Source organism: Homarus americanus, unplaced genomic scaffold, assembly GCF_018991925.1.
Source record: "Homarus americanus isolate GMGI-L3 unplaced genomic scaffold, GMGI_Hamer_2.0 scaffold53233, whole genome shotgun sequence".
Classification (NCBI taxonomy): domain Eukaryota; kingdom Metazoa; phylum Arthropoda; class Malacostraca; order Decapoda; family Nephropidae; genus Homarus; species Homarus americanus.
The window spans coordinates 1,421,454-1,446,460 of NW_024751660.1; the positions used below are offsets into that span (position 1 = coordinate 1,421,454).

Here is a 25,007-nt window from a genome sequence, read left to right on the forward strand (position 1 = left end):
CCCCTTACATCCTGTGCAAGGTGAAGCGCAGAAGGCTTACAGTGCTCCAACTGGGAAGCATGCGGGAGTTCATGCTTGCCTTTATGACCTGGGCGTATCCAGGGCGTAAAAAGGCCTGAAGGGTCAGCGGGTTTTGTCAGCGTTACATAAAGTGACAATGATAAGTGTGTTGGGGGAAAAAATTTCTGGTATAATTTATCTGTTTATGGCAAAAGGTGGCAGGTCCTCAATAATGTCAAGTGCCAGGCCTGTCACTAGGAGGTGAGGGATATCTGTCAGGGAGGGTAGGTGCCACTCTAGGGGGGAGGTCATAGGGCAAATGAGGATGTGGTGAAAGAGGGTGTGGAGTCTGTTGACCACAAAGCTTGGCAAAACAGTGGCCAGGCTCAGGGTTGCTAATGTAGTAGGCGGAGAAGTGTGGGGGTGGAGGTGATAAGTGGTGCGGTGGGGACAGGTGGCTATACAGGTGGAGGGAGTGCACTGGCGTTACTGACAACATTGAGGGACACACACCTTTTAGTGTTATTATAGTGTTTGTCGACATGTCGGTAAAGGTGTGCCTGGGGGTGGTGTCCCTCAGGTCCAGGTAGCCCTGGTGGAGACAGCCCAGACACGGGAGCAGGCGAGGCTTGTGTTGGGTGGTGACAGGTTGAGGCACCAAGTTGTGAGGATGAGGCAGGACTTCTGCTCAGGGCAGCAGCAGGACACCAGGCAGCCTGGTAGGCGCCATCAGTAGTGGGATGTCGGCGGTGGAGTAGCTGCAGCAGGGGGCTCAGGGGGGACCAACAGCCAAAGCCAAACCAAGGAGAGGGAGTGACTGGGTGGCAGCAGAGGGCAGGAGTAGGTTGGAGATGGTGGGTACAGAGTGTAGCGAAGAGTTGTCTAACACGGTTGGTACCCTCAGTAGTGGGATATGATCTAGGCCGCGTCACTGGCGGGGGGTTGGGGCACCAGGAGCACAAGGCCCGACAGCCCCAGAGTAGAGACGAGGAGGAGGCCCAGTAGTAGCTGGAGTGAGGAGACGGCTGGGACTGCTGTGGTTGTACCCAGAATGAGGGGCAGGCAGAGGCAGTTAAGGAAGAAGGCGTTGCTGGAGACACAGGGCACACAGGGGGTGTGGCCCGGAAGACTGGGGGGGGCGTTGTGGTAGACTTGGCCTTCAGGGGAGGCTTTTCCCCTGGTACAGACGGGGCGATTGGGGGTATTGCCGAGTCAGCATTGTGCCGCCACCAAAGTTACAACATCTGGGATTAATTACATAGCCCACCCCACCACTATTAAGGTATCTTTTGATTTTCTGGGCATGGTGGCGCAGAGTTGTGGTTGCGAACAGAAGCGACATCTCGGCCGGGATCACGACGACAGCAGGCAGAAGTTGTGGACCCCAATGAGAACAGACAACACAAAATGCAGGCTCAGGATGATGTGGCCCTGCATACAGTGTGGGTAAGAGTGGAAGCAACGCAGGTTGGCAAATTCTTCCCTTCCACTTGACAATGATAGCGGGTTGTGTGGAACCTCTGGTAATGGCGACGTATACTCAGTATATACCAGAGTTAAAGTCACGCGCATCTTCGATGTCAGCGTATAAGGGGGAAACGTTTCACCAGGGATGTGGCAAACATTCATCCGCGTCTACAGGGGGAGGCAGCAGGACGACCCTGTCAAAGCCAACAGCATCAAGTGTTTATAGGCCTCAGGAGTCTGGATTTGATAAAGTTCCGGTTCTTACCTTGTCGGAATTAATGCTGAAACCATGCTGTCTGCAGTACTTCATCATCCAATTAAAGCGTCTCTACAGTTTTCAGAGAGAGTCCTTGGGGAAGTTGAGATTCAGCTTATTTGCTTGTTTGGCAGAGGGCAGGGCGATAGGGTCCATGGCATTGGTGTTTCCACTGTGGTTATGCCTCAGAAACATTACCGCTACTATCATAATCACTGGGCCCGACCCCTAGCGTGCTGATCCAGTAAGGACCAGGCGAGTTGGTACGGCATCAGTATCAGAGATGTCTGCGTCTCGGGCCAGCTGAGGGGACCTTCGTGGGACGATCGGGAAGTCAAGAGCACCTATGGGTACGTGTGTTCCCTTGTGTGGTCACGCCACGACTGTCGAGGCGAATGAGTGTACTCGGGAGGGAGAGAGGTCGAGGGGATATAGAGGTGATAACGCAGGATGTCAGCAGTGGACGGGCCAGTGTTGAGAGAGGAGGAGGAGAGGTAATAGGGGCAGGCCGGCACAGGAGGGTGTTAAGATGTGAGTTCAGTGAGCGCGACAGGGGAGTCGGTTTCTACTTCGAAGTTGTTACCAAGGATGGCATTGAGAGCAGTAATTCGATCGCAGACGGGAAGCAGGATCGGTTCACGCTGCATGACTTCTATTCTGGTGGTCATAGGGCAGCCGGATGAGTCTCATCGCTCTGTTTGATTTTCTCTGCTTTGTTTCTCGCGCTGGGAGGCAACTACAAGGACAGGAGAGGCATAATCTATGACAGCTCTGACGATGGCAATGTACATGAGACGTAGGACCCTGACAGAGGCTCCTTTGAGGCCGTGGGTAAGGGACTGGAGGCCTCGTTCGTTGGCGGCACTGTGTGCATGTATGATTTTTTTTTATTGGGCACTCCCCTACATCCTTGTGTAAGGTGAAGCGCAGAAGCGTTTACAGCGCCCAACAGGGAAGCATGCTAAGTTCATGCTTGCCTTTATGTCTCATGAGTTAAGGGCGTAGAAGCCTGAAGAGTCAATGGTTTATTTCTAAGCAAGCTATTGGAAGCTCCAACAACTTGTCCCTGAAAACGAATTCACAATTTTTTGATTTACAGCAGGTACCTACTTATCTTCAGGTGATCCAGGTATAGTCATAGTCATAAGTTACGCTTCGTTACATAAACTGTTTCACGACAAATACACGGAACTAAACTGAGGCACAACACTGACATTCTACTTCATAAGGAGGAAGTAGCGTCTCCAAGGCTGTACTGTAGGTAGGAAGGGGTAGGTCGGGAAGGGGGCTCGGCCTGCCTTCGAGTGATGACTTGACAGATACATAGCAGATCGAGATGTGTGTGTGTGTGTGTGTGTGTGTAGAGACATGGATGAGCCCCTATTAAAAAGCTGTTAACTACCCGGGAAATAGATGAGCAGTTGGATACACAGGCCTGACATTGGACCAGAGTAAAAATATAAGATCATTAATAAGCAATAATAAATGAAAGTTGAACTGTGGTGGAAGTAAAGGACTGAGGTGACTTATCAACACTGGCAATATGTGAAAACTCTTGTATGATTTTTTTTTTCGAGAAAGATGTGAAAGAAGATTAGAGGTGGAGGAAGGAAGTTATAGATCGGAAATTGAAGAAATTTGGGAGGAGGTAAGAGAGGGCGGGCTGTAGCTTAGGAAGGAGGAGGAGGGAGGAGGCCTAAGGGGAGGAGGAGTGGGTTAATGGGAGGTGGCGGGAGAGAAGTAAGGATACATCTCGTTTTCTATGAGGTCCTCAGATGGTAATACTCTACGAGGGGTTATCTAAATCATTCATTACACATCATCTACTCTACAAGATAAGAGACTACTGTGATCTCATAAGTCAGTGAATAGGTTGAGAAAAAAATAGCAGAGGAACCATGGCGTTGTTTAAATAACCTTCGTTCGGTGTTAGTGGCAGAAGCATAAACGCCACCCCGCTGCCTGACGTGTGACCAACCTTAACTTGCACATTAGCTGAAAAAAGATCTTAAAATATTTCCTTTAGGTGTTGTCAATCTTGTACAGTGACATTGGTATAATGTGTTACTGTTTGTCATTGTACACCACGACTGTCTGTGTATATTGTTTGTATACCTACACTGCCTGTGAATAATGTCTGTATACCTACACTGTCTGTGTATATTGTCTGTATACCTACACTGTCTGTGTATATTGCCTGTATACCTGCACTGTCTGTGTATATTACATGTATACCTACACTGTCTGTGTATATTTGGTATTCCCTGCTTTACGTACACTGACTTTGTAATTTTTACTTACAGTGTCACTATACACAATGATCCACTGTGAACTTGTATCGTTTTCAAATGAAAGTCAGCAGAACTTCCGGTGAGTGAGGTGGGTGGTAAGTAATCGGGTCACAGCCTCAGTGTTCGCTGGCAGCGTTTGCTTACTGACAGATTCATGCCGTGCGTCAGGCAAGCTAGTGTGTGTACCAGTAGGCCAGACTCGCTGATGAGGGCCACTCTGATTCAGTTTGCACGAGTCTCGCTTGACATGACCCTCACGTCCCAGGAGTAAAAGGCAGGTGGTCACATAGGTCCAGGTCAAAGGTCACTTGGATCACTAGAGGAAGGGGGTGGGAACTGTCACCATTTTAATTCACGACTTGTTTTAGTGGTATTTTTTCTCTATGTAAAGTTGAGTGTGTTGACTTGCCGTGGAAAAAGAGAAAAATGAAGGGAAGAGAGATTTATTATTATTATTATTATTATTATTATTATTATTATTATTATTATCACGTTATCATAATTCTTATCATTATCTACTACTGTTATTACACTCATGAACCTCCTTACCATCATAATAATCAGTAAGCAACACTGTGGTATAACATATTCTTCACTCAACAAACATAATAAGATACCCAATTGAGCTTACCTGGTGCCTATCTCACCTACCTGGTGCCTATCTCACCTACCTGGTGCCTACATCACCTACCTGGTGCCTATCTCACCTACCTGGGCCTATCCACCTACCTGGTGCCCATTCCACCTACCTGGTGCCTATCTCACCTACCTGGTGCTTACCTCACCTACCTGGTGCCTACATCACCACCTGGTGCTTACTCCCCACCTACCTGGTGCCCTACATCACCTACCTGGTGCCCATCTCACCTACCTGGTGCCTATCTCACCCACCTGGTGCCTACCTCACCTACCTGGTGCCTACATCACCTACCTGGTGCCACCTCACCTACCTGGTGCCCACATCACCATCTGGTGCCTACATCACCTACCTGGTGCCCATCTCACCTACCTGGTATACATCATCTACCTGGTGCCTATCTCACCTACCTGGTGCCTACATCACCTACCTGGTGCCCATCTCACCTACCACTGGTGCCTATCTCACCTACTCTGGTGCCCACACCTACCTGGTGCTCACCACCGCTCACCCACCTGGTGCCATCACCCACCTCCCACACCTGGTGCCTACATCACCACTGGTGCTTAACTACCTGGTGCCTCATCACCTACCTGGGCCTACATCACCCACCCCCTACCTGGTGCCATCACTACCTGGCCTATCTCAGCCTACATCACCCACCTGCTCCATCCCACCCACCTGGTGCCTACATCACCTACCTGGTGCCCATCTCACCTACCTGGTGCCTACATCACCACCTGGTGCCTACATCTCACCTACCTGGTGCCTATCTCACCTACCTGCGCCATCCACCACCTGCTCATACCACGACCCCCACTGTTTGGGCTACACCTGGTGCCTCATCACCTACTTGCATCACCCACCTGGTCATCACGCCCATCTCACCTACCTGGTGCATACATCATCTACCTGGTGCCCATCTCACCTACCTGGTGCCTACATCACCTTTGTTCCTCCACCTGGTGCCCCATCTCACCTACCTGGTGCCACATCACCCACCCAGCCCATCTCACCCCACCTGGTGCCTACACACCCACCTGGTGCCTATCTCACCTCCTGCATACATCATCCACCGCCCATCTCACCTCCTGCCTACATCACCACTTGGTGCCCATCTCACCTACCTGGTATACATCATCTACCTGGGCCCATCTCACCTACCTGGCACCATCATCTACCTGGTCCACCACCATCATCACCTACCTGGTGCCATCACCCACTCGGTACACCCACCACCTGGTGCCTAATCACCCACCTGGTGCCCATCCCCACCTGCCTGGTGCCTATCTCACCCACCTGGTGCCTACATCACTTACCTGGTGCCCACCCTCGGTGCCTACTCACCACCTGGCCCATCCACCACCGCCCACCCACCTGGTGCCCACATCACCTACCTGGCGCCCACCACCTGGCGCCTACCACCTACCCGCCTACATCACTTCACCTGGTGCCTATCTCACCCACCTGCCCATCACTGCCACTCACCTACCTGGTGCCTACATCACCCACCTGGTGCACACACCCACCTGGTGCCACCACCTACCTGGTGCCTACATCACCTACCTGGTGCCCATCTCACCCACCTGGTGCCTACATCACCACCTAGCCTGCATCACCACCTGGTGCCCATCTCACCCACTGGTGCCTATCTCACCTACCTGGTGCCTATATCACCTACCTGGTGCCATCACCCACCTGGTGCCCACCTCACCTACCTGGTGCCTACATCACCTACCGGTGCCTATCTCACCTACCTGGTGCCACATCCCTACCTGGTGCCTATCTCACCTACCTGGTACCTATCTCCTTACCTGGTGCCTACATCACCCACCTGGTGCCTACTCTCCCTTACCTGGTGCCTACATCACCTACCTGGTGCCTATCTCACTTACCTGATGCCTATCTCAACTACCTGGTGCCTACCTCCCACTTACCTCGTGCCTATCTCACCTACCTGGTGCCTATATCACTTACCTGGTGCCCATCTCACCCACCTGGTGTGCCTATCACCTACCTGGTGCCACCTCCTTACCTGGTGCCTATCTCACCTACCTGGTGCCTATATCACTACCTGATGCCTCACCTACCTGTGCCCTACCCACTTACCCTGTGCCTATCACCCACCTGGTGTGCCATCTCATACCTGGTGTACCTGGTGCCCACCTCCCCTGGTGCCTCCCACTACCTGGTACCTATCTCACCTGTCTGGTGCCTATCTCACCTGTCTGGTACCTATCTCACCTGCCTGGTGCCTACCTCACCTGTACAAGATGCACAACCCTGGAATGTATGTATGTATGTATGTATGGTTTATTTTTAATTTTATTTATTAATTATCATTATTTTAAGGATTGTGAACCATTCCATTTCTATAGTCCGGTTAGTTTTCTCGAACTAGGAGCCTCGTGAAGGTTATCGACATAACAATAAATTAATAACAGAGAAGGAAATAATAAATAAATAAATAATGAATAACTTGGTGTCGGAAGTGCAGCGACAGGGAGGTAGTAGCGTCTGGCAACCGATGGATCCAGCTAGTCTCTCACTAGTTTTACGGAGGGAGGGTAGACTAAGGTGTTTATCGTCAAGAAACCCGTGATAGCTTGTTTGTGACTGGCTTGTGCGCAGTACATTGGATAAAAGTGATACCATGAATTGACGTGGATTAACCTGCTTGTGATTTACCAGAAGGAAAATCGTTAAATATGGAAAACTATAGCAGTTTCGTGTCGAAAATTTTGGCAACTGACTGAGCGGGTGACTGTGGTGGTAGGGAGGTGGCGTTGGGGTTTGTTGGTTGTGGGGATTGGGGGCGGAGGGGGGTGTATTGTTGCTCACAGTCGTTCACTAAATTTTCTCTTGAAGCATGTGTTTAACTATAAAGTATTTCTCATGTGATTTAAAATTACTCTAGCTTTTCTCCAAATAACAGAACCTGAAAACTTTTGAGTATGGAAAAGAAAAAGAAGCGAGTGAAACGCATTTATATAAAGCACTGAGGGAAGTGGTAACGGCTAGCTGCGTGACAACCCAGCCTTACTAACACCAACGTGAGGGCGGCGACTCCTGCCATACACCACTCCAACTCTACTGAAAGAATAATACATAATAATACAACATGAATAGTAATGGTAAGTTTATCATAATAATTTTCTTGGTATTTAATGAACACAAGGAAAAAGAACACGAAGTTCCCAAGCGCTTTCGTGTGATTCACATCTTCAGGGGTGAGTACAGACTAAGGAGAAGCACATAACAAGGTATATACTATATACAGAAGAGGGTGAGATCAAGTCCACAATGGTCAGGTATTAGGTAATGACCCTACTAATCTTCAAAAAGCACCGCAGCAGTCAGGTCAGAGGGTAAGATGACCCAACCTTCTCACCTGGTTACAAATCTTCTTAATTACGAAATTATCCAGTTTGTACATACCATTACTCAAATTCATATACTTCTCCTTAGTCTGTACTCACCCCTGAAGATGTGAATTACACGAAAGCGCTTGGGAACTTCGTGTTTTCTTTTTCCTTGTGGTTATCAGCATATACCTGGATCACGCGCACCTATATATATATATATATATATATATATATATATATATATATATATATATATATATATATATATATATATATATATATATATATATATATCTTGATAAAATCACACGGGAAAAGGGAAACAACGGAGCACCTTAGATTTCGTCTTTATTCAAGACATCTTCAGAGGCAACCCACGGTCCACGATTGTGAACGCTACCTCAGACCATTAGATTGTTTACCAAATCCGGCTCGTGTTTCGAAGCCGGATTTGGTAAAACGTTGCTCTGATCACTTAAGAGGCACGGGTGGTCCCCATTTGAGGTTCACGGCGCCATAAACGCGTTGAACAGGCTTTGTGTGAAATATAACAGAGTCTAGGACTGCTTTTAGTGTCCTGGTGGCCCAGAGGTAGCGTTCCCCGGTCACAATTATAAGCCCTTGGGTTCGAATCCTGGCTGGGTGAGATGTTGATTATATGTAGAAGTCCGCCTGCTTTATTGGGCTAATGAAATATATATGGATCCTCGTGTTTCGAAGCCGGATTTGGTAAAACGTTACTCTGACAACCTAAGTGATACGGGTAGTCCCCATTTGAGGTTCACGGCGCCATAAGCTCGTTGAACAGGCTTTGTGTGAAATATAACAGAACCTAGGACTGATTTTAGTATCCTGGTGGTCTAGAGGTAGCGTTCCCCGGTCACAGTCGTGGGCCGTGGGTTCGAATCCTGGGGGGGTGAGGTGTTGATTATATATATATATATATATATATATATATATATATATATATATATATAGAGAGAGAGAGAGAGAGAGAGAGAGAGAATTGCTTGCCTACCCATAACAAACTGTATTAACGCACTGAAATTGGACACAGTTTTGAACAGGGGCTTAGACAGGCTTGATGTTCAATGAAGTTACATGATCAGTGAGGCTACTTGCGGTGTAATGGTCAGCATGATCGCCTCGCAAGCGAGTGGACTTGAGTTCGATTCCCGGGCAGGGTGAAACAGGGCAAGTTTCTTTACGCCATTTGCCTCTGTCGACCCAGCAGTAATTGGGGACCTGGATGTTAATCAATTTGTAGATCGTGTTCCAGGGTAATGGTTAGTCAGTGCAGCTGGTGAGTTGTCCGGTCTTTTCGGACTATTCCTTGACACTGGGTCATGCAACTTGTTAACTTAGGGTGTGGGTGTTGTGTTGGCGACAGCTTCTACATAAGAACATAAGAATGGAGGAAACTGCAGCAGGCCTATTGACCCATACTGGGCAGTCCCATTTACACCCAACCCCTATTGCTCATACATCTATCCAACCTATGCTTGAAGCTATCCTGTGTATTCGAGTTAATGATGATATTTGGTAACTTGTTCCACTCGTCCACTACTCTATTTCCAAACCAATGTTTACTTATTTCCCTCCTAAATCTAAATTTGTCTAATTTGAAACCATTGTTATGAGTTCGCTCCTGGTTGGATAGTTTGAGTACCTTAGTAATGTCCCCTTTGTTCAGCCCTGACTTACATTTATACACCTCTATCATATCGCCCCTCACTCTATGTCTCTCGAGGGAGTGCAAATTATGATGCTTTAGCCTGTCTCTGTACTCAAGGTTCCTAATGCCCGGGATTAGTCTTGTCATTCTCCTCTGAATTCTTTCCAAGGATTTTATATCCATTCTGTAATACCGTGACCAGAATTGAACTGCGTAATGCAAGTGAGGTCTCACAAGCGCAACATATAGTTTTAAGATGACCTTGCTAGTCTTGTAACTAACACTCCTTTGTATGAACCCAAGTACTTTATTAGCCTTGTTTCGAGCAAATGCACATTGTTTACTTGGCTTAAGATTCCTACTTATCATTACTCCTAAATCTTTCTTGCAGTCGGATTTCTCAATAACATCGTTGTTCATCTGATATCCGGTTTCCCCGTTTACATCTCCTATACTGAGTACTTTACATTTGTCCACATTGAATTTCATCTGCCATTTTTCAGACCATTCGAAAATATTTTTTAGATCTCCGTGTAGTTTTGTGGAGTCCTCGTTAGATTTAATTACATGCCCTATTTTAGTGTCATCAGCAAATTTTACTTATGTTGCTGTCTATGCCGATATCTATGTCGTTTATGTACATAATAAATAACAATGGTCCGAGTACTGCGCCTTGGGGAACTCCACTAGTGACGTTGCTCCAATGGGATTTAGTGCCGTTAATGCTCACTTGCTGTTTCCTGTCCTGTAACCACGCCCTAATCCATTTTAGAATATCACCTTTAATGCCATGAGCCTCCACTTTTCTTATTAGTCTTTCATGGGGGACTCTGTCGAAGGCTTTGCTAAAGTCGAGATATACCACATCATAATTGTGCCCCTCGTCCACTGATTCGAAAACAGATGAAAAGAATGTTAATGGATTTGTTAGACATGAACGCCCGCTTGTGAAGCCATGTTGGGAATCATTGATCACCCTGTGCTTCTCCAGGTGATTTCGAATAGAGTTTGAAATGATTGTTTCCAGTAATTTGCCTGCAATTGATGTTAGACTGATTGGACGGTAGTTACAGGATAGTGATCTATCTCCCTTCTTGAAAATCGGTATTACATTCGCTATCTTCCAGGATTCTGGTACTACACCCGTTTTTAAGGACATGTTAAACAACTTTGCTAAGGGCATACTAAGCTCTTCCTTACATTCCTTTAATACTCCGGCAAATATCTCATCGGGACCAGGTGACTTATTAGGCTTTAATTTGTCTAGTTGCTTACTAACATCGTGACTAGTCACTACTATCTCTCTTAATTTTTTCGTCACTATCTCTGTATAGAGTCGGTGCCTTGGGTATCATGTTTAAATTTTCGGTGGTAAAAACTGTTGAAAAATATTTATTCAGATTATTGCTCATTTCTCTGTCGTTATCAGTTAGCTCTCTGGTATCTGACTGTATTGGTCCAATCTTTTCTCATGTTTTAGTTTGATACATTTTATAGAATCCCTTGGGGCTTGACTTTGCCTCCCTTGCTATCTTCAGTTCATTATTCCTCTTTGCTTTTCTTATCTCGGTCTTAACCCTACCGGTCAATACCTTATAATAATCTTGGAGGTAGACTTCACCACGATTTATTCTCCTACCTATAGCCTTCCTTTGTCCAATAATGTTCTTTAAATAATTATTTATCCATTTAGGGTCATTGTTGTCTGATCTGAGTTTTCTGTATGGTATGTTCTGCCTTTGTGCATTAAGTAACTCAATATTTAAATTGTTGTGGAACTCAGCAACCTCAGATCTCCTTCTCAGGTCATCCCCAACCGCAACCGTCAGGTCTCCAGGGAAGGTGAGGTCGCCCTCTGCTGGTACATTGTGTGAGGTTATGTAATTCACCCCCAAGCATGATACCCCTTCTCTCTGTTGCCTCTTCAAACTATCAAAGTTTGCCTTTCTGAAATCTGGGACTTAAGTGGAATTTTCCTTGCGTCTGCTCTGAAATTCTAACTGGAATCTAATTTCTTTGTGATCGCTGTTAGAAAGTTCGTTCTCTACCTCGACATTACTAATGAGGTTTTCTCTGTTTGACAGAACTAAATCGAGTATATTATTACCCCGGGTGGGTTCGGTTATATGTTGTTTTAGGAAACAGTCCTGGATTGTTTCAAGAAAATCCTCTGATTCTGAGTTACCCGTAAGGTCAATCCAATCTGTTTGGCTAAAGATAAAGTCGCCTACTATACAGACTTTGCTATGAATGGAAGCCCTGCGCATTTCATCCCAAATAAGTCGCTCATTAACTCTATCAAGATTAGGAGGTCTACGTATATATTACTCCTGTGATAAATTTTTCCCTACCATCGATTACTTCTATCCAAATTGTTTTTGTATTCCGCTCTGTTTTTATTTCCTTATTTATTTCACACTTCAGATTATCCCTGACATAGATTGCTACTCCGCCTCCTTTCCTAATCTGCCTATCGGTATGGAATAATTTGTAACCTGCAATTTGGTATTCGACAGGTAACTCACGTGAGTCTACAATAGGTTTATCCATGTTTCGGTGAATGCTATTATATCGATTTTTTCAGTACATACCAACGCCCTGATTTCATCCATTTTGTTTCTCATACTTCTACTGTTAGCATAGTAGACATTTAAGTTAGTCGTGTTTTGAGTCCTCTCTTTGTCACGTTTAGGTTTTAACTCCCTGCCTAATTTAGTTTTGTCATAACTCCTAGCACTATTTCCCTGTAACCTTTCATTTGTACACCCGCTCCCACTGCAGTCTCCTGCACCCCTGTGCTCACATGTTCTCTTAGCAGTTTAAAGACTTCGACAACTTTTGAACTGCCCTCTTGAGAGAGCCAGCCAGGGTTGCCACCCCATCCCTAGCATAAAGGTCCCTTCTGCCGTAGAAGTTGTCCCAGTTGTCAATGAATGGGACTGATATTGACTTGCAATATCTGTCAAGACGACCGTTGACTCCAACTGCCCTTGACAACCATTCATTGCCAACTCTCCTAGGCAGGACACCACATAATTATGATAGGGATCCCTCCCTTCGACCTAATGCGTTATATAGCTGTCTTGAACTTATCAAGAAGCTCCTCACTCCTACACCGGCCAATATCATTGCCTCCTGCACTAAGGCAGATAATGGGTTTGTTTCCATTACCAGACAAGATATTGTCCATCCTGTCAACTATATCCCCCACCCCAGCTCCTGGCAAGCACACCCTCATCCTATTTTTATTTTTACCACAAAAAGCTCTTTCCAGGTACCGTACCTGGGAATCGCCAACAATTAAGGTTTCGTACCTTCCTTGTCAGCCTTGTCCCTGACTATGCTAACGTCCAATTCGTCTATCAAAGGACTGAAAGAGTTGGTACACTTAGCTGTTGTTGTCGTATCCTTGGTGTCTTTTCTCACCACCAGTTTGGTCGTCCCTCTCCTCACAACCTTCCATTCGCGTGAGTTTTCGTCAGACACGGGCTCTCCTTGTCTCATTCCTTCCTCCATCCTCGCTATCACTTCCTTTAGTTTCAAGATTTCTTCCTTGGCCCTCTCTAACTCGGCCCAGTAGAACTAGCCATTACTGACAATTAATCCCCGGGAGCACAGCCTGCCGTGATCTTTCCTCAAGTGAGCTCAGTACACAACTGAGGTCAGTACCTGAAACAAATTCACGCCTAGGTGGCCCTTAGTCCGGCCATCTTCGTTACACGAGGGGCAACCATTGTTATTATATGAACAATGTTAAGGAATAATTGGAAGGGAAAGAAAACTTGGTTAAAATATCAGGTTGAGTCGCTATCGTCTGTTCGGTAGAAATGACTTTGCTAGCGTAGCCAATGTTGTCTCTGAATATATTATTTGAATCTTGATTTGAATTTCTATTGGAAAGCTTTCCTCCCTTTTTCGTCTTTTCTGAAACTCACCATTTTCGACGTAGGTGTTGTTCAGATATTTCCACCACGACAGTGTTCAACTCTCTCTCTCTCTCTCTCTCTCTCTCTCTCTCTCTCTCTCTCTCTCTCTCTCTCTCTCTCCAGGAATATATTCTGGTCTTGTTACTATCACTAAAGGTCCTCAGAACGTATCTCCCCTCTTCCACATCCTCCCTCTACTCTTCTTCCTTTTCCCCCTCTTTTACCCCCCCTTCCCTCTACTCTTCCTCCTCTTCCACTCTTCTATTCCCTCCCTCTTCTCTTCTTCCTTCTTCTCATCCACTCCCTCCCTCTTCTCTTCCTCCTCTCCCTTCAACTCCTCCCTCTTCTCTTCCTCCTTCTTCCCCTCTTCCATCTCCTCCTTTTCTCCCCCTCCTCCTTCCACTCTTCTACCCCTCCTCTTCTTCCACCTTCTCCCCTTTTCAACTCCTCCCTCTTCTCTTCCTCCTTCTCCTTTCTACCCCCCTCCTCCCTTCCTATACCCCCCTTCGCTTCCTCCTCCCTCAAAACGCCAATTTCAACAAAAGTGGTGGTCGAATATTTCATGGCATTAGAACGTTCCCTTTACACGTTCGAAAATCCCGAAGCCTTATCTCTCTCTCCCTCCATCCTGAAGCCGTATCTCTCTCCCCTTCCTGTCTCTCTAGGCATTCAGAAGTCTCTCTCTCTCACTCTCTCTAATTTCAGTAGTGGTGTTGATATTTAAATCTTTCACGCGACTTACCGAGACATCTTGACGTATTAGACTGTTGCTTTAACGGTTCACAAAATGTCTAGTCCTGTTGTTCTATAAAAGCCTCCGGACGTCTCTCTTGTATATTGTTCTTGTTTCATTACTGCTGTTCCTTGTTATATTGTTCCTTGCTGTTGCTCTTTGCTATTATTACTTACTGCTGTTTCTTGCTGTTGTTCCTTGCTATTATTCCTTGCTATTGTTCCTTGCTATTGTTCTTTACTGCTGTTTCTTGCTGTTGTTCCTAGCTATTATTCCTTACTTTTGTTTCTTGCTATTGTTCCTTGCTATTGTTCCTTGCTGTTTTTTTCCTTGCTATTATTCCTCACTGCTGTTTCTTGCTGCTGTTCCTTGCTGTTGTTCCTTGCTATTGTTCCTTGCTATTATTCCTTTCTGCGCTTTCTTGCTGTTGTTCCTTGCTGTTGTTCCTTACTGTTGTTTCTTGCTGTTGTTCCTTGCTGCTGTTTCATGCTGTTGTTCCTTGCTGTTGTTCCTTGTTGTTGTTCCTTGGTTTTATTCCTTACTGCTGTTTCTTGTTGTTGTTCCTTGCTATTGTTCCTTGCTGTTGTTCCTTGCTATTGTTTCTTGCTATTGTTCCTTACTGCTGCCCCTTGCTGTTCCTTGCTATTATTCCTTACTGCTGTTTCTTGCTTTTCTTCCTTGCTATTGTTCCTGCTATTGTTCCTTACTGCTGTTCCATGCTGTTCCCTGCTATTATTCCTTACTGCTGTTTCTTGCTGTTGTTCCTTGCTATTGTTTCTTGCTGCTGTTTATTGCTGTTGTTTCTTGCTGTTCCTTACTGCTGTTTCTTGCTGTTGTTCCTTACTGCTGTTTCTTGCTATTATTCCTTACTACTGTTTTTTGCTGTTGTTCCTTGCTGTTCCTTACTGCTGTTTCTTGCTGTTGTTCCTTGCTGTTGTTTCATGCTGTTGAGAACGCCAATGTTAGTAGAGACGTTAGTAAGAATATTAAACGATAGTCCAATGTGTTATGAGGTGGTGAAATGATCCTTCAACAGCTTACAAAATGTGTAGATATTTTCCAAGTGTAATAAAAACTTTCTGATGCTTTTCTTGTTACTGTTTGCTGCTGTTAACGTCGTCATTTTCACCAGAGACGCTGTTAAAATTCCCACACGGGGTATTTTAAGATAGTGATGAAATGCTCCTTTTTTGCAGTTGAGAAAATGCCCAGATTTTCTCCTAATTCATAAATTCATTCAGACGTCTCTCTCTCTCTCTCTCTCGCTGTTGCTTCATGTTGTTGAAGTTGCTGCTTTCAATAGAGGAAGTTGTGTGTTTTCCACCTCGCTATCCCTCAAGCGTCCCTCAGGTAAACAATAACAAGGCGGCCATGAATCACCTCTGACAGCGTTATGACAAAATAATTCACGCCCGGACACATTATTGAAATTTAAGTAACAAATGGCGTAGAGCTCCTTCAGAAGGTTATAGCTCCTCCAGAAGGGATATTCTTAACAAGGTCAAATAAGATTCATGACTGTGTGTGAGTGTGTGTGTGAAGGTTGTTTCGCTTCTCTTGTGTTGAAGTTAATATGGCAATAGTTTTATTATTATTTTTTTTAGTATTAGTATTGTTATTATAGTAGTAGTAGTTTTAGTAGTAGTATTTATTTATCATTCCTAAGATTTCCCTTTTATCTCCCCTCAAATCTTTCTTTTCCATTAGCTATACATGAATGACCCCACTAATAACATACCTGATATACTTTATATACCAGGTCAGTATACCCCCTGATATACACCAGGACAGTATACCCCCTGATATACACCAGGACAGTATACCCCCTGATATACACCAGGAGAGTATACCCCCTGATTTACACCAGGTCAGTATACCCCCTGATATACACCAGGTCAGTATACCCCCTGATATACACCAGGTCAGTATACCCCCTGATATACACCAGGACAGTATACCCCCTGATATACACCAGGACAGTATACCCCCTGATATACACCAGGTCAGTATACCCCCTGATATACACCAGGACAGTATACCCCCTGATATACACCAGGACAGTATACCCCCTGATATACACCAGGACAGTATACCCCCTGATATACACCAGGAGTATACCCCCTGATATACACCAGTAGTATACCCCCTGATATACACCAGGACAGTATACCCCCTGATATACACCAGGACAGTATACCCCCTGATATACACCAGGACAGTATACCCCCTGATATACACCAGGACAGTATACCCCCTGATATACACCAGGACAGTATACCCCCTGATATACACCAGGACAGTATACCCCCTGATATACACCAGGACAGTATACCCCCTGATATACACCAGGACAGTATACCCCCTGATATACACCAGGACAGTATACCCCCTGATATACACAGGACAGTATCCCCTGATATGCACCGGGACGGTATGCCCTGATATACACCAGGACGGTATACTGATATGCACCAGCAGGACATTATGCCCTGATATACGCAGGACGGTATACTGATATGCACCAGGACAGTATCTGATGTACACCCAGGACGGGTATGCCCTGATATACGCAGGACAGTATGCCCTGATATACACCAGGGACAGTATGCCCTGATATGCACCAGGTCAGTATGCCCTGATATGCACCAGGACAGTATACCCTGATGTACGCAGGACAGTATGCCCTGATATACACCAGGACAGTATGCCCTGATGATAGCACCGGGTCAGTATACTGATACGCAGGTCAGTATGCCCCCTGATATGCACCGGGTCAGTATGCCCTGATATACACCGGGTCAGTATGCCCTGATGATATGCACCAGGACAGTATACTGATATACACCAGGACAGTATGCCCCTGATATGCACCAGGTCGGTATGCCCTGATATACCGGACGGTATACTGATATGCACCAGGTCGGTATGCCCTGATATACACCAGGTCGGTATACTGATATGCACCGGGACGGTATACTGGGCGCATACGCAGGTCGGTATGCCCTGATATGCACCGGTCAGTATGCCCCTGATATGCACCAGGACAGTATACTGATATGCACCAGGACAGTATACCCTGATGTACACCGGGTCAGTATGCCCTGATATACACCAGGACAGTATGCCTGATATACACCAGGTGATACTGATATACACCAGGACAGTATACCCCCTGATATACACCAGGACAGTATACCCCCTGATATACACCAGGACAGTATACCCCCTGATATACACCAGGACAGTATACCCCCTGATATACACCAGGACAGTATACCCCCTGATATACACCAGGACAGTATACCCCCTGATATACACCAGGTCAGTATCCCCTATAGGCAGCCTCCTATAGTACCAGTGATGTTATTTTGTATATCTGTTGAGGTGTTGTTTGTGTTGCAGCAGCGTACCAGCCAGCCCCCGGGAGCACGTACACGGTGCGGCCAACCAACAACTATGTCAGGCAGGGCCTCAAGGTGAGTCAGCCGTTCATGATGATGATGATGATAATCATCATCATCTTTAACATCTCTTATCATCTTCATCATCATCATTATCTTTAACATCTTTATCATCATCATCATCATCATCATCATCATCATCATCTTTTACATCTTTATCATCATCATCATCATCATCATCATCATCATCATCATCAGCTTTAACATCTTTATCATCATCATCATCATCATCATCATCATCATCATCATCATCATCATCATATTCATCATCATCATCATTTTTAACATCATCATCATCATCATCATCATCATATTCATCATCATCATCATCATCTTAATCATCATCATCATCATCATCATCTTTAACATCATCATCATCATATTCATCATCATCATCATCATCATCATCATCTTTAACATCATCATCATCATCATCATCATCATCATCATCATTATTAGTAGTAGTAGTAGTAGTAGTAGGATATTAGGATTTATTTGATATTAAGGTAATTAAATGGTGGCGAAGGTGTGGCTATTGGGGGAGGCTGGAGGCCACGTTAAAAAAAAAAGTAGTAGTAGTAGTAGTAGTAATAGTATTAGCTTATATTAACCCAATTCTTGATAAAGGCTTATATTATGCCGTAAGTTTCATAATCCTCTTATCATTAGAGGGAGAGAGAGAGAGAGAAGGAATCAGTGTCAAATAGAAAGATAATTAAACAAGACAGACTATCATAACTAATTAAACTCTTCCTTAACAACTTACAAACTCTACTTACGTACAGGTTGGCTGCTTCTTACGTCAAACACTTAATCTCAATAAGCTTCTAAACAACGAACATCAAGTTTTTTAATCACTTATGAAAACCTTTCCCTCCACATTGTGAATTGCCTTTGAAAAAAAAAAATAATAATTTCTTTTAAGATTCACGTTAGAAGTTTATTTTACCTGGAGTCAATTTTTTTAGAACTTGTGATTTTATTTATTTTTTAATTTATTAGTAATATATTTATATTATTTAATTCATTTTTGAAGTGGAAATGGATATTGCTATTTAAGGTGAAGAAGATAATAGGTGTTAAGCCTGTGACGCTAATGAGGAGAAAACTTCTTTGTTGAATCGTTGATCCATGCAGCTCTTAGAGAGAGAAAGCTGAATCATTCAGAATACAAATCATATTCCTTTTGGGAAACACCCATGGTCTGGCGTGTTTCTCTTGTCTTTCACACCTACAAGAGCTCTCTAATCTCCCCATAGTGCTCTTCCCCATAGTGCTTTAACCGCCATCTCCCAAAGGACTAGCACTCAATTTCCTTTGCCTCTCTAGCACAACTCTAATCTCTACCACCCATATCTCCCCCACAACTCTAATCTCTACCAATCTCCCCCAAACTCTAATCTCTCTCATCCCCCACGACTCTAATCTCTACCTCTCATCCCCCAACGACTCTAATCTCTACCTCTCATCCCCCACGACTTTAATCTCTACCTCTCATCCCCCAACGACTCTAATCTCTACCTCTCATCCCCACGACTTAATCTCTACCTCTCATCCCCCAACGACTCTAATATCTACCTCTCATCCCCCCACGACTCTAACTCTAATCTCTACCTCTCATCCCCCAACTTCTATCTCTACCTCTCTGTCCCCCACGACTCTAATTTCTACCTCTCATCCCCCCCACGACGCTAATCTCTACTCTCATCCCCCACGACTCTAATCTCTACCTTTCATCCCCCCACGACTCTAATCTCTACCTCTCATCCCCAACGACTCTAATCTCTATCTCTCATCCCCCACGACCTAATCTCTACCTTTCATCCTCCCCACGACTCTAATCTCTACCTCATCCCCAACGACTCTAATCTCTACCTCTCATCCCCCACGACTCTAATCTCTACCTCTCATCCCCAACGACTCTAATCTCTACCTCTCATCCCCACGACTCTAATCTCTACCTCTCATTCCCCACGACTCTAATCTCTACCTCTCCATCCCCACGACTCGAATCTCACCTCTCATCCCCCACGACTCTAATCTCTACCTCTCATCCCCCAACGACTCTAATCTCTACCTCTCATCCCCACGACTCTAATCTCTACCTTTCATCCCCCGACTCTAATCTCTACTCTCATCTCTAATCTCTACCTCTCAACGACTCTAATCTCTACCTCTCATCCCCAACGACTCTAATCTCTACCTCATCCCCCACGACTCTAATCTCTACCTCTCATCCCCAACGACTCTTAATCTCTACCTCTCATCCCCCACGACTCTAATCTCTACCTCTCATTCCCCACGACTTAATCTCTACCTCTCATCCCCCACGACTCTTAATCTCTACCTCTCATCCCCCACGACTCTAATCTCTATCTCATCCCCCACGACTCTAATCTCTATCCCATCCCCCACGACTCTAATCTCTACCTCTCATCCCCACACGACTCTAATCTCTACTCTCATCCCCACGACTCTAATCTCTACCTCTCATCCCCACGACATCCCCAATCTCTTCTACCTTTCATCCCCCACGACTCTAATCTCTACCTCATCTCCCCACGACTCTAATCTCTACCTTTCATCCCCCACGACTCTAATCTTTACCTCTCATCTCCCCACGACTCTAACCTCTACCTTTCATCCCCCTGACTCTAATCTCTCACCTTTCATCCCCACGACTCTAATCTCCACCTCTCATCCCCACGACTCTAACCTCTACCTCTCATCCCCCCGACTCGAACCTCTACCTTTCATCCCCACGACTCTAATCTCTACCTCTCATCCCCCCACGACTCTAATCTCTACCTTTCATCCCCCGACTTAATCTCTACCTTTCATCCCCCAACGACTCTAATCTCTACCTTTCATCCCCCAACGACTCTAATCTCTACCTCATCCCCCACGACTCTAATCTCTACCTCATCCCCCACATCTCTCTCATCCCCCCCACGACTCTAATCTCTACCTCTTATCTCTCCCCCTCAGATAGGAAGCCTCGTCGTCGGGTTTCCTCTCATAATATGTCTGGGAATCTTCGGGGGCTTCTTCCTCCTTTCGGGCATCATGGTCATGTCCGTCACCACCGACTTCAGTGATTTTAAGTCATCTTCGCTGTTTGATGACGACGATGATGATGATTTTGGTCTACCTTCAGAGCCTGGTTATGGAATAGGAATCTTTATGATGATTATTGGAAGTGAGTATTGTGGGTATTTATTATCTGATTTGGTGAGTATCAGAGTATTTTTCGTCCTAGGAAGTGAGTATTTTTTTATGTTTATGACTCATTTTAGATAGTGAGTATTTTGATATTTCTCACCTTAATTAGTGAGTATTATGGTAAATATTTCTCATTTTGGATGGTGAGTATTTTGATCAATATTTGTAATCTTAGTCAGTGAGTATTTCCATGAATATTTCTCATCTTAGACAGGGAATATTTTGAGTATTTATTCTATATGTGGATGATATATTTTCATTATTATTTATTATTCATTATTTATCATCTCTTTTCATTCTTAGATTAGTTATTTATTACATAAATCAAAATAAATTGGTGCCAGTTTCTTAAAGATGAATAAAGTTAATCTTTTAATTCATTTTTTCCAACAGCATGAAGATACATGTACAAATTTAATAATAATAATAATAATAATAATAATAATAATATTCTTATTCATATTCCTGTTCTTATTATTTTTATGATTATTATTATTATTCATTATAGTAAAATTTAGGAAGTAATTTTTGTCGTTGTTGTTGATGAAATAATTTTGCTTTGTCGACAGTTTTGCTGATTGTCGCCTGCGTGTCCGCGTGTTATTACACCCGCAAGAACTACAATGCCTTCAATAATCATGGCAACCCAGGTCGTGTCATCAACCAAAATCCCGCCCAACCGGTTACAACTTATCCCGGCCAACCAGTTACAACCTATCCCGGCCAACCAGTTACAACCTATCCCGGCCAACCAGCTACAACCTATCCCGGCCAACCAGTTACAATGTATCCCGGCCAACCAGCTGCAACCTATCCCGGCCAATCAGTTGCAACCTACCCTGCCCAACCTGCCGGAGCCCCCTATATGACTCAGCCAATGGCCTATCCTACCCCACAACAGCCAGGCCAGATGATAGTGAACTACCAGATGATACCTCCTGGACAGACACCTCCTCAAGGACCACCATCAGGCACCAGCTATCCCTCAGCATCAGCACCTATGACGGGTCCTTCGGGGGTACAGGCAGCACCACCACCTTATGGAGCACCTTCTTCAGTAGACTATGCTGGACCTCTACCCGAGAAAGGAAACCTTCAACACGGGGGAGCTCTGCCCGGTGCTCCAGAATATCAATCTCCCCCACCTTATGCCCCTGACTCAAATCCTCCCCCATATTCTCCCTAGAGCTCTGAGAGAAAGTTGATATGAGAGAGAGAGAGAAAAAAAAGAAAGGGAGAGAAAAAAAGAGGCAGATAATCTCAACATTATGTCAGTCAGTGTCGGTTTGAGTCAGTCAGTGTCAGTTTCTGTTAGCTAGTGTCAGTCAGTATCAGTTTGTGTGAGTCAGTGTTGGTCTGCTGTCAGAAAAGACTTTTATATATGCAACAAGAGAACAGTGGTGTGTTGACTGGTGTCTGTGGGTGTTAGTGTGAGAGAATGAGATAGAGAAATACAGAAAGACTGAGAGATACTCTTTATATTATGTGTTGAAATGTGTGTGAGAGAATGAGATAGAGAGATGGATACAGAAAGACTGAGAGATACTCTATATGTTATGTGAAGAAATGTGCTGAACTGTTCATAGAATTTAGTTCATGAAATAACCATGACGGTTAACTATTAAAATAAGAGGATTATTTTTCCATTTAACAGAGAGAGAGCGAGAGAGAGACTGACACACACACACAGTAGAGACTTCGCCAGATACTGTAGGAGGCCCAGCAGTACCTTAAGTCATGACACACTTTCAGATATACAATATGTGTAAAGTAAACGGTGAGACATAAATGTTTTTAGATAAGGAATTAATTAACATCTACCTCATTTAGGATTGTTCAATAGGCCTATGTTACCTTCAGTTATTATCTATTATATCTGTTATAGGCCTATTATATCATATATTATAGGCTTGTTATACTATCTATTATAGGCCTAGTATACCATCAGTTATACACTCGTGTCTTCCTATAGGTAAAGGTCATCATTGTTCCAGGTATTGTTCATAATGTTTGTTTTTGCCTTAAAGTGTTCTGTTGTAAGACTATTGTGTTGAGACAGTCTACTGCTGTAATAATATTAGAAATAAATATGAAATTAAATTAGGAATCAGAGTAGCGTACTTCTGTGTGTGTGTATCTGTCTATGTGTATACATATGTTTAGTTGTATATGTACATGTGTGTGTGTGTGTGTGTGTGTGTGTCCATTAGGATATTCATTTCCTTATGGTGCATGCATAAAACACACACACACTTTCTTTCTCTCTCCCTCTAAAGTTGTTGACATAGAGTTAAATTTCGATGGAGTCTATTTTTTCAGATAAACATTTTCTGAAACTACCTAACACGCCCTAACACGCCCCCTAACACTCTTTGACACGCCCTAACACGCCCCCTAACACTCTCTGACACGCCCTAACACGCCACCTAACATTCTAACACGTCCTAAAACACCCCCTAACACTCTCTGACACGCCCTAACACGCCACTTAACACTCTCTGACACGCCCTAATACGCCCCCAACACTCTGACACGCCTTAACACGCCCCTAACACTCTCCCTAACACTCCCTGACACGCCCTAACACGCCACCTAACACTCTCTGACACGCCCTAACACGCCACTTAACACACTCTGACACGCCCTAACACGCCCCCCTAACACTCTCTGACGCGCCTTAACACGCCACCTAACACTCTCTGACGCACCCTAACACGCCCCCTAACACTCTGACACTCTAACACGCCACCTAACACTTCTGACGCGCCCTAACACGCTCCCTAACACTCCATGACACGCCCTAACACGCCCCCTAACACTCTCTGGACACGCCCTAACACGCCCCCAACACACTCTGACACGCCCTAACACGCCCCCTAACACACTCTGACACGCCCTAACACGCCCCCAACACTCTCTGACGCGCCCTAACACGCCCCCTAACACACTCTGACACGCCCTAACACGCCCCCTAACACTCTCTGACACGCCCTAACACGTCCCCTAATACGTCTGACACGCCCTAACACGCCTCCTAACACTCTAACACGCCCTAACAATCCCCAACTCGACCTGACACGCTCCGGCATCCTCTGACACATACTTTGCTTACTTTAATTTTGTGTCAGGAAAAAAATGTGAAAGAGAGAGAGAGAGAGAGAGAGACAGACAGACAGACAGACAGACAGACAGACAGACATAAACTGTTCAGTAAAGAAATGAATATATTTTCATAATATAACTTATGCCAAGTGAGGGCACATGTCCTGGTGCCAACAATGTCCTCTTGTTCCAAACATTACATTGAAGACATGGTGGGCACATGTCATACCACTTGTCAGGTTAGAACGTTACATGACACTCCTTGGTGCTCTTGTCATTGGCGATAAGTTTCTGTCATTGGCGATAAGTTTGTCATTGCTGATAAGTTTCTCTCATTGGCGATAAGGTTATGTCACTGGTGATAAGTTTCTGTCATTGACGATAAGTTTCTGTCATTGACGATAAGTTTCTGTCATTGAATATAAGGTTATGTCATTGGCGATTAGTGTCTGCCATTGGCCATGAGTCTGTAATTGGCGATAAGTTTGTCATTGGCGAATAAATGTTTTTCATTGTGTATTACATTTCATTATATTCCTCCACCTACATTATACCTCACCTGTACCTGGACAGACCTGTCACCACCTGTACCTGGACACACCTGTCACCACCTGTACCTGGACACACCTGTCACCACCTGTACCTTGACACCTGTCACCACCTGTACCTGGACACACCTGTCACTACCTGCACCTGCACACACCTGTCACCACCTGTACCTGGACACACCTGTCACCACCTGTACCTGGACACACCTGTCACCCTGTACCTGGACACACCTGTCACCACCTGTACCTGTACACACTGTCACCACCATCACCACCTGTACCTGGACACACCTGTCACTACCTGCACCTGCACACACCTGTCAC

The 25,007-nt window shown here is 45.0% G+C and overlaps 2 protein-coding genes across 4 annotated transcripts in view; one reads left to right on the forward strand and one right to left on the reverse strand.

The window, feature by feature from the left end:
- Positions 1–73, reverse strand: part of LOC121854718 — a 4,986-nt gene extending 4,913 nt beyond the window's left edge. Inside the window, exon 1 of the mRNA XM_042349454.1 lies at positions 9–73. Within this exon, the coding sequence (XP_042205388.1) occupies positions 9–73 (65 nt within the window). The remainder of the gene's footprint in view (positions 1–8) is intronic.
- Positions 74–7,157: 7,084 nt separating this feature from the next.
- LOC121854809 (calcium-binding protein P-like) lies at positions 7,158–24,652 on the forward strand. 3 transcript variants are annotated; one of them, XM_042349602.1, is made up of 5 exons: positions 7,158–7,228; positions 7,587–7,785; positions 17,753–17,826; positions 20,800–21,010; positions 21,603–24,652. In XM_042349602.1, exons 2-5 carry the CDS (start codon positions 7,773–7,775, stop codon positions 22,217–22,219), a joined length of 915 nt encoding a protein of 304 aa, XP_042205536.1. In that variant the 5' UTR covers positions 7,158–7,228; positions 7,587–7,772; the 3' UTR covers positions 22,220–24,652. The 3 variants fall into 3 exon arrangements, with proteins under 3 accessions (XP_042205536.1, XP_042205538.1, XP_042205537.1); XM_042349604.1 differs by having other exon boundaries at positions 17,756–17,826; XM_042349603.1 differs by having other exon boundaries at positions 7,203–7,228; positions 7,569–7,785.
- The last annotated feature ends 355 nt before the right edge of the window (positions 24,653–25,007 follow it).